Raw genomic sequence first — 17,877 nt, forward strand, 5'->3', positions numbered from 1 at the left:
TCCGAATTTATCTGGCTGGGCAGTTGTTGACCGGAAAGAAAAAAGGGAAAATCCATTTTTCGTCCCTAAATTTTGAGTTAGAAATACATTTCGTCCCTAAACTTTTTGACGTACCATATTTAGTACATGAATTAATTATATTTTGCTATATTTAGTCCAAAAACAGTAAATTGCTTAATTTGGATGGAGAAAGTCACGTGTTTGGCACGTGGCTGTTAAGTAAAAAAAAAAATTTCAGTCAAAATCAACAGCCACATTAGCCTTCTCTGTTCAAATTGAATATTTTACCATTTTTGGATTAAATGTCGCCCAAAATAATTAAGTCATGTACAAAATGTGGTGCATCTAAAAGTTTGGGAATGAAATGTGTCCCTAACTCAAAGTTTGAGGATGAAAAGTGGATTTTTCCCAAGAAAAAATGATTACGTTGTCATACGATAATAAATTGGGTTAACCTTTTATCCGTTTACCGTGCATACGCCAACCAACAGTATTGGATGCATATAATAGAGGGCAAATTAAATTTTATTCCCCTAAAATTTAGTGCTTTTTACATAATTCCATGTAATTTTAAAAACTATACATAATGCTCTCATGGTTTGAATTAAAATGTCAAAACAATGAAATTTGAATACCATAATTTAGTCAACTAAAATGTTAAAAGTATCCCTATGTAATGTTGAAAATTATTTATTAACCATAAGGATAAAATACACTTTACTTTTCTGTGGTTTAACAATTTTTCACATAATGCCCTATAGTTTCTAAAGCTATATATAACCCTTATAATTTGGACTAAATTGTCAAAGTAACGGAAATGATCCTCTGTAATGGAACCCAAGAAAATGTTGAAACTATCCTTGTTTAAAAATTAAAATAATTGAAATTCCAAAATATATAAACATAATATGCACGACACTTTAACCCTACGTGGTTTTATGTTTTATCATATAATTCCTTTATGATTTAGTGTCATAACTCAAAACCCCCTTATGATTTTCAAAACATATACATAACCACCTTGGTTAATAAATAATTTTCAACTTTACATACATATACTTTTAGCATTTTAGTTGATTCCCTTATGAAATGTGGATTCCATTATTTTGGCACTTTAATCCAAACTATCAAGGGTTTATGCATAGTTTTTAAAACTATAGGGAGATTATGTGAAAAAGTGCTAAATCACAAGGGCGTAAAGTGTATTTTACCCTAACCATAACAGGGTTATGTATATATTTTGAAAACCATAAAGAGATTATATGACAAAGCACCAAACCATAAGGGGGTTATGTAGTAAAACACAAAATCATAAGAGGTTAAAGTGTCATGCATACTGTGTTTATATATTTTGGTCAGCTTAGACGTTTTAGTTTTTAAATAAGGATAATTTCAACATTTCAATTGGTCCATTACAAATGACCATTTCAGTCATTTTAACACTTTAATTCATACTATGAGAAGGTTATGTGTAACTTTTAAAACCACAAAAGGGTTATGTGAAAAATTGCTAAACTACAATGGATAAAGAGTATTTTACCCTACCATATATGCAATTTTGAATTTTAAGTTTAAATTAAGGAAAATGACTTGTTTCATCTTTTACATTTTGGAAAAGAAACTTTTTTTGTTCCTTACTTTTGAAATGAAGCAAATTAGTCTCTCACATTCTAAAAACAAAGCAAAAAGAAAAAAAAAATTTTTGGGGCAAACAATGGCTATTTTCTTATTATGAGAGAGGAAACAGTTTTGTACACGAGGTTAAAAAACCTCATATACATTGAAGACAACCACTAAACTATTAGACAGTCACTGCATTCGTCGTTCCGTCCGATTGATGAATAATTCAGCTCTTCTTGATCAGCAGGGACAACCTTGGGAACGTACCGGGCAGAAAAAGTCCGATCATGAGTTTTCATGAGTTCAATTGCAGTAGCTGGTGATGATCCCACAACCAAGTATTGAGTGCCTAGTTTAAGACACATGAGGGGTCCATATGTTTGAGCAAGATTGCTGAGGGTGGCATGAGGCATTTTTCCCATATGAGGAATGTTGCCTAAGATAGGCCATGGAACTGGACCTGGTGGAAGTGGTGGTCTGCCCGATGTAGAAGAAGATTTGAGTTGCTTTGAGATGAAATAGAGCAAAGGTAGGAGGAAGATTGGAAGCAAAAGATAGTAGTCTCCTACCATTACTGAAAAGTGGGCCATTACAAATTTTTCATGAAAATGTTCTGTTGCAGCTTACAACTTCCTCTTGGGAGCTGAATATAATTGCTCGCACAAAGCCAGGGGCAGTTGGTCAGCACCAGAGGAGTATGCCACGTCTAAGGGCCTCTACAAGACTACAATCCTATATTGGTGAATGTGGGGTGCAATTAATAGTGGAAATTGATTTAACTTGAAATGGATGGATAGGCTTGATAGGAGGACATAATTTTCTATGAATGTTAAAATTTATTATTTTTGCATAGGTTGTAAAATACCGTGTAAAGATATTAATTGATTAATCAAGTTTAAATAAACTCTTATCAAATCAAATTCGATTGGGTTAATTCATCTTTTAACCCTACTAATGTTACTACAAAGTCAAATATTGTCGGTAATGCTTCCAAATTCAAACCAAAAAGAAAATTTACTCGACAGAATTTAGACATTAGTTCCTAATGTTTCTTATGCCGACAAAAGGAGAACAACTAATTAGAAATTGCTAACTCTAACCGTCAGAAAGAAGCCAAGTGGGACAAGGGGCAGGGACGGTCATTTGATGACCATCTCTGAACAGTTAATGATCATGATTTGGCCAAAAAATGTTGTACGGTTCAGATCACAAGTTGTACATCGATTTTCACACCATATGTGGGGCTCATAAAATTTTGTACTAAAATTACACGTTGTGCAAATAAAGTCACGCCGCATTTTGTAGATTTAAGTTTTGAATTTTGTAACCTAGGTAATGATTAGCTTTATGAATTGGTTTTGTGGCTGCAAATGGTTTACTTTTCTACAAGGAAAAGTAGTCGTACCATCCATTGCCACTAAACAAGGACAAAACCCCTTTCATATACCACATAAATCTTTTTCATTGGACAATATGGTCAAGTAGCATTACGTATAAAGCTGCCTGAAATCAAAAAATAAATAAATAAAATAAATAAATAAATTTACGTATATAACTTCTATAGTCATCAATTTAGTAGTTTGAACATGATGTGGACTGAAAATGGTTTACTTTTCTACATGGAAAAGTAGTAGGTACCATCCATTGTCACTAAACAAGGAGAAAACCCCTTTGATACCTCATAAATGTATTTTATTTGACCATAAGGCCAACTAGCACTGCTTTCAAAGCTTCCTGAAACCACAAAAAATAAAATAAATTAAAATTTACCTATATAATAACTTCTTTAGTCAAACTTGGCTGCGGTCGATTTTCGTAATGGGATGACGGGTCAATCCTGCTCTCTTCATGCTTAAGAAGAAGATACAAAATTTCTTGAAGAGAGAAGATAGTTTTTTCCTTTTTCATTTTTCCCCCTGAATTTTCTAATCCAAGAACAAGCAAACGAAGAAAAATTAGAAGTCGTGATCTTTACAAGCTGCTACAACCATTACTTCATTACAGGGTGAGAAAGATGAAGTAGTAATGTTTAGCTTCTTCGAAGATAAATTTATTCCAATGAATATACGCTAGGGCATATATTCTAATACCTAGTAAAAATTCAAATAAGGGTTATGTTCTGGAGAGCCTCCGATGCTTAAATCAATATAAACTTGGAGAGACTAACCAAATATAAAAGTAGTAAATTGTATTACGGGAGTTTAGAATGAAACAACTAACCGTGTACCTAAACAATTTACAATAGAAAAACTTTTTACCCAATGGACCTAAATAAACTTTTTGGACCTTGGCCTGTGGAAAATTGAGTAGATCCAATAAAGTTAGTTATATTTTTCGACATTTTTTGTATCACCATGAACAGTTCCAAGAGACGGTGAAAAAAAAGGTTACAATAAAACGGACTAAAAATGTAAGAATAAGGGTGAGAAAGTATTGTTGGTAGACAAATATTTGTTTTTTGGACTAATTTCACCTTGCACGGCACTCCCTAAGTCACTCTGCAGGCTGAATTCCAATCTTGAAGATATTACATCACAAACATTCAGGTTTGTCATATTTGTTTCAATTGTTGAAGGTGTTCAAAAAACTAAATGAAATGAGTTCCCAAATAGTGAGACTTTAAAAAAAAAGAAGAAGCGTATTTAGCAAATGTAACTTTTAAAAAACGTATTCAGTGAATACAACTTTTGAGAAATATGTTTCTAGAAAAATCAAAAAATGATTCTGTGAATGCAACTTCACTTTGGGTTTTTTACACAAATAATCCAATTTTTATTCCAAATTCCCAAGAGAGACCATCCTTTTAAGTTATTCCCAAGATCAAGATTTCCCTACTTCAACTAGTGACTTTTAGCTGACTCACATGGATGTCATATTTTTACAAAAAAACTTATATATATATATATATATATATATATATATATATATATATATATATATATATATATGTGATATGAGGTGAAAGTCAAGTTCTGAAGTGACGATATAAATGATATAAGTCATTTATATCATCTAGTCAAGCTTTGAAGTGACAACTCAAGTTTCACAAAATCTTCTAGTGACTTCAAAGTCTCTATTTCTTAATACAACTTTGTTACCTGCAAGTAAGTCTTTATTTTATTTTTTATTTCTCAAAAATTCAGGGTTCAAAGTAAAATTTAATCAATTGACTTACTGTGCATGGTGTCTAAACACTAAAAAATATAACCATTTTCTCAACGTGATTAATGAAAGGTTAAAATGTGACAAATATAAAGTTTGTGGTGCAATGTATCCAGAATTAAAATTGTGGATGCAAAGTGAGAATTAGTCAGTAATAGTTAAAGGGTGTAAAGTGCAATTAGGCTTTTGTTTTGGAAATGTTTCAAATTGTGTTTCTGTTTCATTGGAAACATTTATACACTAGGTAATAATTTGGGTAGACTTAGTCTTGCAAACACAATGGTTCAATTTTTACCACATATTTAATACTTAAATTCGTGTGAAGATGTGACAAATTTTGACTCGTTAGATTTACGTAGATCAAGTCCACTTACGCAAGTGTTTGTCCATGTACTATTGCCCCAAACGACTCCCTAGGTTCCTGTATATCATTTTGATGAGCACAATTTCTTTATTGTCTCTCCTGCTTATAACTCGCAGCTGATCTCTCTCTCTCTCTCTCTCTGCGACAATTAAAATAGTAAGTGATAGTGATGTTGCTCAGCCCCGGAGTCACTTTCACATCCCTTCGTGAACACAAAATCAGAAATTTCAGACATGCATCCGGCAGTAGGGATTCTAAAGGCAGAGTGATACTTAGTTTGACAAGAATGGATTTATCAAAATTTTCTTTTCAGTCTTTCACAAATTGGGTAACTTTGAATCTTTTGTCCCTGCAGATGGATTCCCTGAAAGATCAATGCCCAGATGCTGCCTTGACGTTTCATTGGTAAGCATGTATAGAGTTAGTTTATAAACTCTCATGGGAAGTTCTAAAAGTTAGTTGTCTGGTATTTTAATTTCAGAAAGCAGAAGGGTCAATGGCAGGGATTAAGGAAATGTTCGGGAGAAAGATTAATTTGTCAGTGTCTGCATATGACACAGCTTGGGTGGCAATGGTGCCTTCTCGGGACACCACAAACGTGCCCTGTTTCCCTGAATGCTTGGATTGGATCATGGAAAATCAGCACCAAGATGGTTCATGGGGTTTGCTTCCTGGACATCCATTACTGGTAAAAGACAAACTTTCTTGCACAATTGCATGCGTGATTGCTCTCAGAAAGTGGAGAGTTGGAAAGCAATCGGTACAAAGAGGTAACACATCTTCTATTCTTGATATAAATCACATATTTATTGAGCATGAACCTCTTTACTTTATGGAAGCCATTTTCAAAGGGACCTAAGTTTTGAACCCAACTTTGTGCAATGGGTCATATTCTAGATATAATAGGGACTAGGGAGAGATTAAATCCACATCCACGCAACCTAAATTCACAACCTTGATGCACTAATAATTTTTTTTTTTTTTATCAATCTAACAACTTATATACTATTAGTATCGGTGTGCATTTATATACTATTAGTATACAATTTTTGTAGTTACTTTATTAGCAATCACCTAAAATTTTACTCATACTATGTGTTGACAATGTTCACTAACTATGTGTTGCAAATTGTTCCACTAGATTACCTTATTTGATACTAAGTTACATTGAACTTGGAATTGTTTTATTACTTCCTTTGTCCCGAAATGTTTATCGCATTTCAAGATTTCAACTTTAACCATGTACATCCCCCTCTAGTTTAAGCATTATTCCCGAAATATTTATCGCATTTCCAGATTCCAACTTTAATCATACACCTCCCCCTCTATTTTAAGCGCTATTTGGGGTTCGGCCTATTTTGTGGGCAAAGGACCGTATCTTCTAGGCCTTACAACTGCTTCAAGCGAAACAACTTTATCCCACATTTTACTCCTTTGCAGGCCTCAACTTTATTGGGTCACACGGTTGGGCTGCAACAGACACGGATCAGCTGTGTCCAATTGGATTTGGTATTCTGTTTCCTGCCATGATCAAGGAAGCAACAGAACTAGGCTTGGATGTGCCCCTAGATCCAGTTTTGGTAGATCGTATGACTGTAAACCAAACTTCAGTCCTTGAGAGGTGAGTTTATGGCATGCTTTTCCAAAAATTTTGGTGTACCATATGATTATGATCCACGTAGCATTGCTGTTTTACTTTTATTTTTTTTTTCAATAGAGACTATAATCTTACACAGAATAGTAGTATTGCTTTAACTCTTACATTTTGAGTATCAAAACTTACTTTTTCTTGTTGGGTCTGTCTAATGGGTGGGCAATATTCATTGGGCACTCGTTAGGACGTATTTAAGGTGTTAGATTTTTGGAAAGGTAAAATTAATTAAGGAAAATATATAAATATAAGAGAGAGTAGTTATTATTAGTGTGTACATATACATGACAGGTTGAATGGAATTTATATATTTTAACAAGTGTTCAATAGATACTCATTAGAAAAACACTTTCTAGAATATTACAAGTTCTTTTGTGGCCGAACTTCTATTTTATCTAGGGCAAATTATTTATAATCCCCTGTAATTTTACATAATGCTAAATGACTCTCCTAAGGTTTCAAGATAGCCACATAACCCCCTATGGTCTTATGTAAAGTGGAAAATGAATGAAATGCACAATCAGTTAGGGTATTTATATCAAACGCGCACTAAAAATGCGTATGATAAAATCTTAATCTCCATGTAACTCCCTTGTGGTTCGTCTAAATATCCAATTTACGCTCCTGTGATTTTTACATTTATTCACATAATCTCCCTATGCTTTTATATAAGGTAGTTAAGTCGTCGATTGATTTAGCATTTAAGTAAGAGCACTAAATTAACAATGTTACATAGGCTATTTTTCGTCAAATTTCAACTTTCTATAAAACTACAAGGGAGGTAAAGTGGACATTTTGAAATATCGGGGGGTCATATGACAATAGAAGAAACCACAAGGGGTTTATATATAATTTACCCTTTTATGTATGATTTATTGTCATATTTTATATTTATTGGATTGCGTTATGCACAAAAGTTTCACATTAATAATTTTTTAAAACTTTTTTGAGCTTCATTTCTAAAAGTAAATCATTTCAAAAATCTTCTTCGACCATGTTAACCTTTCCTTTATCAGTTTCTTTTTTCACTCTAAGGTTTCATTCTTTTATGGACACGCAAATTCCCTCCCTCAAGTTTAAATTCGAAGAGGGCAGAGGCCCTTAACTTTTTTGAATGCTTCAAGAAAGTTGTAGGACGAATTTCTGAATATGATTTAGGCCACTGAAACTTTCATGTGTCACCTCTCGCACCTAGCTTCTGTAAGCAATTAGTTTTTTGCAATTCAACTTCAAAACTATGAATATTGTGGAAGTTTTGAATCTTGAAATAGGACTCAAGTTTGGTAGGATGATGAGATTTTTTGTTTTACTGAAGCTACTTTAAGTTTGATTAGATTGGAGAGGATTGATGCTCAGGAGTTTATTGAAATTCGTAATTTATGCTTTATGACCATCTTAAGATTGAGAAGATTATCAAACTGTAGCAATATATTTCACAGCTGCAGGCTATCAAACAGGCATACACATTTTATAAAGATGAAGTATCAGAAGTATCTGAATTTGAGTTTAGCTACTTGTCGGCCATCTCATACATATCCAACATGATGACATTTAAAGAAAGGAAAAATAAGTTTTTTGGTAGCAACCTTGGTGATATTACAGCCTGGTAACTTCCATTCATTTGGTAAAGGATTTGTGGCAAGAAGATAATTGGTGTGTATAAAACTTAAACCATGCTTCCTTATAATACAGCCTAGGTTTTGTTCAATGGAATACCAAACTTACCAGACAATATGGGTACGATAATGGCGGATGCATCATTCGCTTTTGCAGTTGAATGACAGTGAACACTGAACATGATTCCTTTTTAGATTCTAATTTTTTATTGTTCTTAAACTGAGGCTGCTGAGAAGGACACTAATAAAGATCTGTCAAATCCCAAGTAAGTACATCTTGGTGGAACCATTTGCCAAAAACCTGTTGCATACTTGGGAACCTTGTGCTGATTTTACGAAAACCTGTGGCTACATGGACTGCTAATTGTTTTAAGGCAAGACGACGCGTCCTGTTTCAAGTGTTTCCTGCTATTGTAAGTTCAGAAGTGTGGAAAAGAAAAAGGCTCCATTTGATAGATAAAAATATTTCTTTTCAGTGATACAGAAGATTTAAATGTGCAAGTAATAAAATCTGTTTAACTACTGATTTTATTGACAGAGAATATATTAGTCCACTTGCTTTTGTGGATCAAATAGCTTATAATATTGACCATTTACAAAAGCTCTGCAGATTAAATGCAGTGAAATAGTACATAGTTATTACAAAATCTAAAGCAGATCATCCTAATGGAGATGCAAAGTGACACTTTCAGGAGGTGGAGATTCTAGAGAACATTTTGAGCAAGTAGATTCTGATTTGGATGGTTTCGATGTATAGCAATTTACGAAAAGATTTGTTAGCCGAGACTCAACCATCATTATTTGACCTGCAACTGTTTTGGTAGGGCTATTGCATTTCTTTGGTTGAGTTGGTTCTCTACTGCCTTGTGGGAGACAGTTTAAAATTTTGTAGAGAGAGGCTTCATGCTGATATGCTGTCAAAAGGTGAAGAATATGGGTAGGAAGAAGTCACATCGTCATATCTAGTAAATAGCTATGCCTTAGCTGTAGCTTGAGGGTTTGCGAGATTTGATTGGATTAATTGTTTTCAGTTGAGAAATTTACTAGAAGTGGAATTTAATCTATGCCAGTGCTCAAGTATGATACATCAGACAAAGTTTTGATCATGCTGCCGTAGAATCCTGTTCAACTTGAAAGTAAATGAAAGATTGCTAATTGCCACCTGAATAGGAAAATCTTGAGAGTCAAGAGCATAATCTGTAACTCTTGCACAAGTTTGCAAATTAAACTACCCTTGCTTTTTAATTTCACATTTTATGGATCATAGATGGCTTTCTTTTGGCGTCGGCTATCTATCAAATAACATGACAAGGGAACACTATATATGCAATCACTTGTGATTTGAATTCTTATATTCTTGATGAAACTTCTGCCAACAGTTTTATTGGTAAAGAGGCAATTTTGGCATCTGTTGCTGAAGGGGTTGGAGAATCATGTTTCTGGGAAGCGGTTAAGAACCAGAAAAGGAGTAATGGGTCGTTGGTCAATTCACCATCCACTACTGCTGCTGCTTTGCTTTACCATCATGATAAACAATCCTGCGAGTACTTGTGCTTAGTCTTGAAAGAATATAGTAGTGGAGGTACGCTCAAGCCTCAATACATTTGATGAACCTTTGGATGTATACTTCACCTGATAATCTGCTATTCTCAATATTTCGCCTCTTCCAAAGCTAACAACTTCCTCCTTTTGTGGCAACAGTTCCTGTAGCACATCCCACAGAACTTTATGCTCGTCTCTGCATGGTTGATGCACTTCAACGTTTAGGAGTACAGAGATATTTCAGGCATGAGATGGAAAGTGTTTTAAAAGATGCAGACAGGTGAATTCCAAATAAAATCCTGTACATAAATTACTGTATACCAATTTGTAATTGTGATCTTCTTCAGTTGAAATGATGTTGCAATGACAAATAGGCATTGGCAGCTGAAGTCTGAAGAGATATTTTTGGACATCACCTGCTGTGCTTTGGGATTTCGACTTCTGCGGACACATGGTTACGAAGTTTCATCAGGTGCGCCCTATATAAAAGTCCCAACAAATTTACTACATATTCTAATTAGTTTCGATCTACTGCAGATGAGTTAGCAAGACTTGTTGATCAACATAAATTCTCTGAGGCATCAGGCATGCAATTTATGAGTTTAGTTTCCATTCTTGAGCTTCATAAGGCCTCCTGCCTGATGATGCATGAGAGTGAAGTTGCTCTTGAACAAATACACACCTTGACAACCTCTTATCTGACGCAACAATTGTCCAATGAGGGTATTCTTGATGAAACATTAAGTAAGGAGGTAATCCCTTTTCACCTTATATTGCGTTATTGTAGAATTCGTCAGAAGAGTTACAGGTTCTGTGGTCATTTTTTAACTATAATTTTCTCCTTGTCCTGATACCCTAGACTTACAGATAACCCTTGTGGTATCTTTGTTCTGACAAAGTTTCATCTTATATAGCACCCCCAACATCCCTCCCCCCCCCCCCCCCCCCCCTCCCAACACAAAAAAAAAAAAATTCCCCAACCCCCACCCAAAAAAAAAAGAGAAAGAAAGTGTAAAAGCAGAGCTTTTACACTCTGAATGTGTTGGTGATGAAACATTAATTTTTGTTGAGATATGTCTAGGTGGAGTATGCACTCAAGAATGAAAATGGCACACTAGACCGCATACAAAGTAGGCAAAGCATACATCTCTACAGAGAAGATAAATTTGACATTCTCAAAACATCTTATAGGTATAATTCCCATATTTCCTGCTCAGATGCTTGTTGTGATGTGGGTGTTTTTAGTTTAAACAACCAATTATGTGTTCCTCGAACTTCTGCACTGCCAGGTACCCAAACTTATATAGTAAAGATTTGCTTACCTTCTCATTATATGATTTCAACTACTGTCAAGCCCACCACAAAGCAGAACTTCGACAGCTTGAGAGGTAAAGCTCAATTGAAGCTTTGTTTTTCAAAAATTTCAATTGAAGTAGATATACTAACAGCACATTTATTCAGATGGTACAAGGGAAACAGACTAGATCAATTGAAGGATACCAGACAAGTTCTACATACTGCTTATTTCCTTATTACAGCTGATGTTTTCAACCCAGAACTCACAGAAGCTCGAGCTGCATATGCTGAAAACATCATATTAGGAACTATCGTGGATGATTTATTTGATAATTTTGCTCCCAGAGAGGAATTACTCAATATCATCGACTTGGTGAAGAAGTATATTTTGCCTAAAATCATTTGTTTCTTAATTAGTTATGTACAGATTCAACTCTAACATTCGTGAGATTAAAATAGAATAAAAAACTCACAGGTGGGATGAACCCGCAGCTGGTGATTACTACTCCAACCGAGTGGAAATCTTTTACTCGGCACTTTATAAGACATTAAATGAAATTGGAGCAAAAGTTGTGATGCAGCAAGGTCGATGCATCAAGAATCATCTAGTTAGTACGGTAAGCCAGGTCATCAGTTTCTGTTTTTGAATTTGGTCTAAACTTTCAAACCTAAATTATTGTTGAAAAGCAGTGGCTAAAAATGCTGGAGGGTATGATGAGTGAGCTAGATTGGTGGGAAGATGGGGTAACACCCACAATAGATGAATATTTAGCAGCTGCATGTGAAACTATCAATGCCAGGGTCTGTATTCTTCCAACAATATTTCTGCTTGGGATAAAGTTGCCAGATGACATAATAGACGGTAAAGAATACAGTAGTCTACTCCAGCATGTCAGTATTGTCGCTAGACTTCTTAATGATCTTCAAACCTACAAGGTAAAAGTTCTTGCCCTTTCTTTAAACTTGGGACTTTTGATACTATGAATGCACATTTTACTTTCTGTATAAAGCTGAATTTTGACATCTGTTCAGCAATTTGGAAATGTAGTAGCAAAATCGAACGAACCAACTGGCCATAACTCCGTACAGACATTTAGAACTGTGCGTGAATCTGCAGCTTACGGTTCCAGAGAATTCTATTGTGATTAGAGATGAAAGTACAAATGTGTTAGAGTCAGCAACCTGAGGTTGCCTAAAGGGCTGAAATAAACAAAACAAGGCACATCCATTTATATTGTCAAGAAACAGTCTTCAAATTTCACTCTCAGTTCATCAACATTGATGACTGTGTTATATTCACTATTTGGTCATTTAGGATTAAGTTCATCTGTCTTCACGATAAACAAAACTGGTTACATCCGTTTATATTGTCAAGAAATGGTCTTCAAGTTTCACTCTCATTTCATCAACATTGATGATTGTGTTATATTTACCATAAAAGTAGAGGTTATGGTTCTGTAGCTGTCTTGAAACATCTTGCAAAGTTCACTGCTAGTCCTATAGCGCTCATGATTCTCTACTACTAGTATTTTTTAATTACAATGTTGATTATTTTGTTTTCTGCTTCTGGTGAACAGAAGGAACTTATAGAAAGCAAACCAAACTGCATTCAACAGCTTCTACTTAAAGATAATGGGGTCATTAGCGAGGAAGAGGCTTTAACAAAGACGAAGGAAATGATAGAGACTAGTCGAAGAAAGCTGCTACAGATGGTTCTTCAAACCAAGGGAAGCTCAATTCCTAGAGTATGCAAGGATGTCTTTTGGACAACAAGCAAGATTGCTCATTTTCTATACTCTTTTAGGGATGAGTTCAGCTCCCCCAAGGAAATGATTAATCATATAAATCAAGTAATTTACGAGCCTCTTATTCTTCCCCAGAACATGGGCTAAACGAGAAAATGGGTAGTGAAAAACCTTTTACAAAATATTGAAGGGAATATGTTTTCTGTTGTCAAACCAGTACTGGACTGCATAAAACTTCCGTTGTGTAATCAGAGAATAGTCACAAGATGCAAGACTTGATACTCAGGAATAAAATCAATAAGCCTTTTATTGATTTGTTGGATCTTTAATTCAATGTTGGACTTATATGTGAATAATTATGCATTGCAAATGCAAATAAGGTTAAGTTTAATTAAAGTGATTAATTATAGTTTGAGTTTTAATGTATTTAATAGTATGTGGGCCTTTAATATGTAAAGATATATGGGTAATTTTTATTTTTATTTCTATGATGGATTGAAATAGGAATTCAAAATATAACAGGAAAGTTATCAATAAATAGAGTTATGATTTTCGGGTCACACATTTTCCTATTACAATATTTTTCAATGCTGCGTGGGGTCGTGGTGCATTCCTCCGGTTTGATGTGCTGACTCGGATCCTAAGAGTTCGAGTCGGGGCATGTTCCGGGTTACAAAAAAAAAATATTTTTCAGTACCACAAAATAGTTCTTTCTTAATATCCCATCGAGAAACTAAAGTGCTCTCTTAAGAGATTAGCGAATACGTGTTAATCTGAAAGATCATCCTAAAATTTTCATAAATTCAAGTACTAGCTAGTCAATATGAGTCCAAATATGCTTCTGTAATTTTGCTATTAATTTATTTTTTAATTCTTTGAGGATGTCGAGTTTGGGGAAACAATACAATTAGAAACCTTGTTTTTTAAGAAGAATATGTTAATATTCCTATAGGTGTCATTGATCTTGTTCAAAATTCTATTCTTGATCTTGATAATGATACAATAAATCAAGATAATGTCGAAAAACAAACTGTTATAGAAGAACAAATTTTACCTCCTCAACAGTCAATGCCACTAAGAAGATTCATTATGGAAAAGAGAAGTGCAGTACCATATAATTACATTATTTTTCTTCAAAAAGTATGAGGATGACACTAGATTGATGGAAGATGATCCAACAACTTCCGTCAAACCATGAAAAGTTTAAATTGTCAAAAGTGCATCGATGCCATAATGAAAAGATTAAATCCATAAATGACAATGACGTTTGAGATCTTGTTTCATTACTAAAAGGAGAGAAATCTATTAATTGTAAATGGATGTTTAAAATCAGGTGGGATTCGAAAGATAATGTGAAAATATACAAAGTTCGTCTTGTTGCTAAGAATTTTACACAAAAATAAGGCATCGACTATAAAAATACATTCTCTTTAGTCCCTTTGAATGACTCTTTTAGAATTATAATGGTATTAGTGGCACATTTTAATCTTGAATTACACCAGATGGATGTAAAAAGAACGTTTCTCAATGATAATATTGATTAGATGATTTACCTGGTATAGCAAAAAAAAAATTATATTGGAAGATCTAAAGAACATGGTTTACAAATTTAAAAAATTCATCTATAGATTCAAGCAAGCATCTCGACAATCGTATTTTAAATTTCATCAAGTAATCATCTAATTTGGTTTTGACATGAATTTAGTAGATGATTGTATGTATCATAAATTTTGTGAGAGCAAATATATTTTTCTGGTATGTATGCTAATGATATTTTACTTACCAACAACGATATAAACCTATTGTATGAAATCAAAAGATTTCTAATTAAGAATTTTGAAACGAAAGATCTTGATGACGTATCTTTTGTGTTAAGTATACAGATACAACGAGATCGTTTTCGAGATATTTTTGGACTATCACAAAAAGACTATATCAAAAATATTCTTAAAAAATATGATATACAAAATTGTAAATCAGATGATACCCTTGTGACTAAAGTATACAAGTTTAGTCTTGACCAATATCTTAATAATGCTTTCGAGGAAAAAAAAGATACAAAAAGTTCTTTATGCATCAATAGTACGAAGTTTAATGTATGTTTAGATCTGTACCCATCCGAATATTGCGTACATTATTGGGATGTTGGTTAAATATTTAAGTAATTTCACATTAGATCATTAGAAGACAAACGGGTCTTGTGATATTTAAAGAAAACAAAAAACTACACGCTTACATATCAGAAGTCAGATAAACTCAAGATCATTGGGTATACTGATTTCGATTTTGTTGGATGTCAAGATGATATGAAATCAACATCAGGTTATATCTACTTACTGGCTAAGGGTGCCATTTTCTAAAAAATACTAAATAGTCTCTTATAACCTCTTCTATTGGTTGAGGGTGCCATATCTTAAAATAGCGCTAAACTTTGTTTGATAGTTTACAACGTACAATTAATTACATATAAATCCAACATTGGATTAAGAATCTAATAATCTCCCATTTGGACTATATGTGTAATTTTATAATTATATTTTACAATTAATTATATGAACTGAACTTTACCATCATTACCAAAATATATCTACAACCAATTCGGTCAATCAATTATACCAATATAGAATCAAAGAGGTTTTTATGCCAATTTTGTAATTTGACTTATCAATGGTCACATATGCTGATACAATTAAATGATATGAATCATGATGTGGATGTGTAGTATAAAAATTTTATATATTGTGATTTTAATATGCCTATTTTCAACTATTTCACTTTAAATTTTTATGAGATCAAACCATACCAAATTTAGAGTATAAATAAATTCAAACTTTATTTATACATAAAATATCCTGAAAACATTAATAATTAAAAAATATCAATATTGTAAGAGCATTTAAAATAACAAATTTTCACTTAAACTGAACATCACTTAATAACATGACATTCATATGAGCAATATGCTTATGAAATATTTTGGGTGGCAATTCCTTAGTAAAATGATTCATAATTATAGAGTTTGTCTTGATTTACTTTATCAACAACTGTCTACTCTGTAATCTTTCTTTAACAGTATTAATTTGATATTTATATATTTAGATTTTATCGAACTCTCATTTTATTGAAATATTGAAATGCTGACTTATTGTCACAAATAATTTGATTGGTCTTTTGACATCATTCACTATACGTAATCTTTTGACAAAATTTCGCAACCAAATTTTATGATTTGATACCTCATAACAAGTTACGAATTCTACAGTCATAGTAGAAGAGACTATAAGAGATTGTTTAGCACTCTTTCAGAATATGGCACCCTCAGTTAGCAATTAGATATAATCTGAGGTTAATTTCATACCATCTTAGTATCCAGCAAAATCGGAATCAATATATCCAATGATCTCGAGTTTATCTGACTTCTAATACGTGAATATATAGTTTTTTATTTTTTATAAATATCGCAAGACCCATTTGATTGCTTTCTGTCGCGCCTCATTTTTTGAAAAATAAAATTAATAAATTTATAGGCTATTTGAGAAAATTTGAGAAAATTTGAGTTTATTTGAAAATGATGAGTGAAAAATGAATTTTTTATTTTAGAAAATAAACAAAAGAAAAAGGGCCTAAAATAGAACTTAAAAAGTGCAACGATTTGGACCCAAAATAATAGTCTAAAAAGGATTTTTAAAAAAAAAAATAGGAGTCGCCACTTGATATCAAGTTTAGGTGCACCAAATCACCTAAAAATGTATTTTTAATAAAAACAGATAAAACCCTTTTTAGACGACTCTGGGTCTTTGAAAACAAGAAAAAAGAGTTTGGAAGTCACGTTTGAAGAACAGGAAGGCACAGGCTTTGTATGGATTATGAGTATTCTATTGAATAATTTGTTCTTATTCGGTTAAATAGTTTGACCGGATAAGAATAACTAAATCCCGTATGGATAGTCGATTCAATGAGAATACAATATAGGATTCGCGTTTGGATAGTATATTGTATTCTTGCAAGTATTGAATTTTTTTTAACCACAGCTTTTTTGGTTATATCACATTATTCACCTCAAATTGCAACCTCTTTGAACCGCTCGGTTGACACTATGTGCAAATATTTTGCAGGGGCTAAATAGTTCTTCATAAAATTATAGTATACCAAATTTAATATAGAATACAGTACTTTCAAAATAGAGATTTGGCCACTCACTCGTGAAGCAAGCATAGAGGAATTAGGAAACATACAGACATGACATAAACAAGCAAATTTTTGGAATTTAAAATGATGCTAAAGTACTTGGATTAACCTTATTCGCATCACACTAGTATTAACACACAGCAGTCATTCGTTACAAATCCCTCACCTTCGTCTCGCACTCCGATACATATTCCACATTCCATTTGCCATTTCATCTCTCATTTCATGCCATTCATTGACCTCTTGTTGTGAGGCACTTAAGGGTTGAATTTCTGGCATTGGTGGGACCCCACCTTCTCCTTCGATATCCATCTCCTAATCATGATCATTGAATATGTCATCATCTGGCAATTCATCCCGTATGAAATTGTGTAAAGTACAGCAAGCTATCATCACATTTATTTGTGTACTCATATAAAAATTAGGTACAGGACCGCGTAGGATGGTCAATCTCCTTTTAAGCACCCCAAAGCATCTCTCAATTACATTTCTAAGTGATAAGTGACAAGTATTAAAAAGTTGCTTCGGGGAGGAACAACCACGTCGGCCCTGAGCAAGTTGTCAAGGTGTTCTACGATAAGGTGTAAGAAATCCAAGAATATTTCTATATGCCGAGTCCACAATGTAGTATTTTCCTACAAACAAAGTGGAATGAAGGTCAAATATAAGTAAAAGTACACTACTTATTACCCC

At 33.4% G+C, this 17,877-nt stretch overlaps 1 protein-coding gene across 3 annotated transcripts; it reads left to right on the forward strand.

Moving 5' to 3' along the window:
• The first annotated feature begins 5,210 nt into the window (after nt 1-5,210).
• On the forward strand, nt 5,211-13,309 carry LOC113702909 (cis-abienol synthase, chloroplastic-like). Of its 3 annotated transcripts, none has more exons than XM_027224086.2 (14): nt 5,211-5,391; nt 5,502-5,551; nt 5,628-5,916; nt 6,587-6,767; nt 9,793-9,995; nt 10,115-10,235; nt 10,330-10,427; nt 10,493-10,707; nt 11,037-11,146; nt 11,245-11,343; nt 11,417-11,632; nt 11,727-11,868; nt 11,942-12,187; nt 12,829-13,309. In XM_027224086.2, exons 1-14 carry the CDS (start codon nt 5,316-5,318, stop codon nt 13,141-13,143), a joined length of 2,361 nt encoding a protein of 786 aa, XP_027079887.1. In that variant the 5' UTR covers nt 5,211-5,315; the 3' UTR covers nt 13,144-13,309. The 3 variants fall into 3 exon arrangements, with proteins under 3 accessions (XP_027079887.1, XP_027079886.1, XP_071917983.1); XM_027224085.2 differs by having other exon boundaries at nt 5,212-5,406; XM_072061882.1 differs by having other exon boundaries at nt 5,226-5,302.
• Nucleotides 13,310-17,877: the final 4,568 nt, after the last annotated feature.

The sequence above is a fragment of the Coffea arabica genome, chromosome 8e (assembly GCF_036785885.1).
Source record: "Coffea arabica cultivar ET-39 chromosome 8e, Coffea Arabica ET-39 HiFi, whole genome shotgun sequence".
In the NCBI taxonomy this organism is placed as follows: Eukaryota; Viridiplantae; Streptophyta; class Magnoliopsida; order Gentianales; family Rubiaceae; genus Coffea; species Coffea arabica.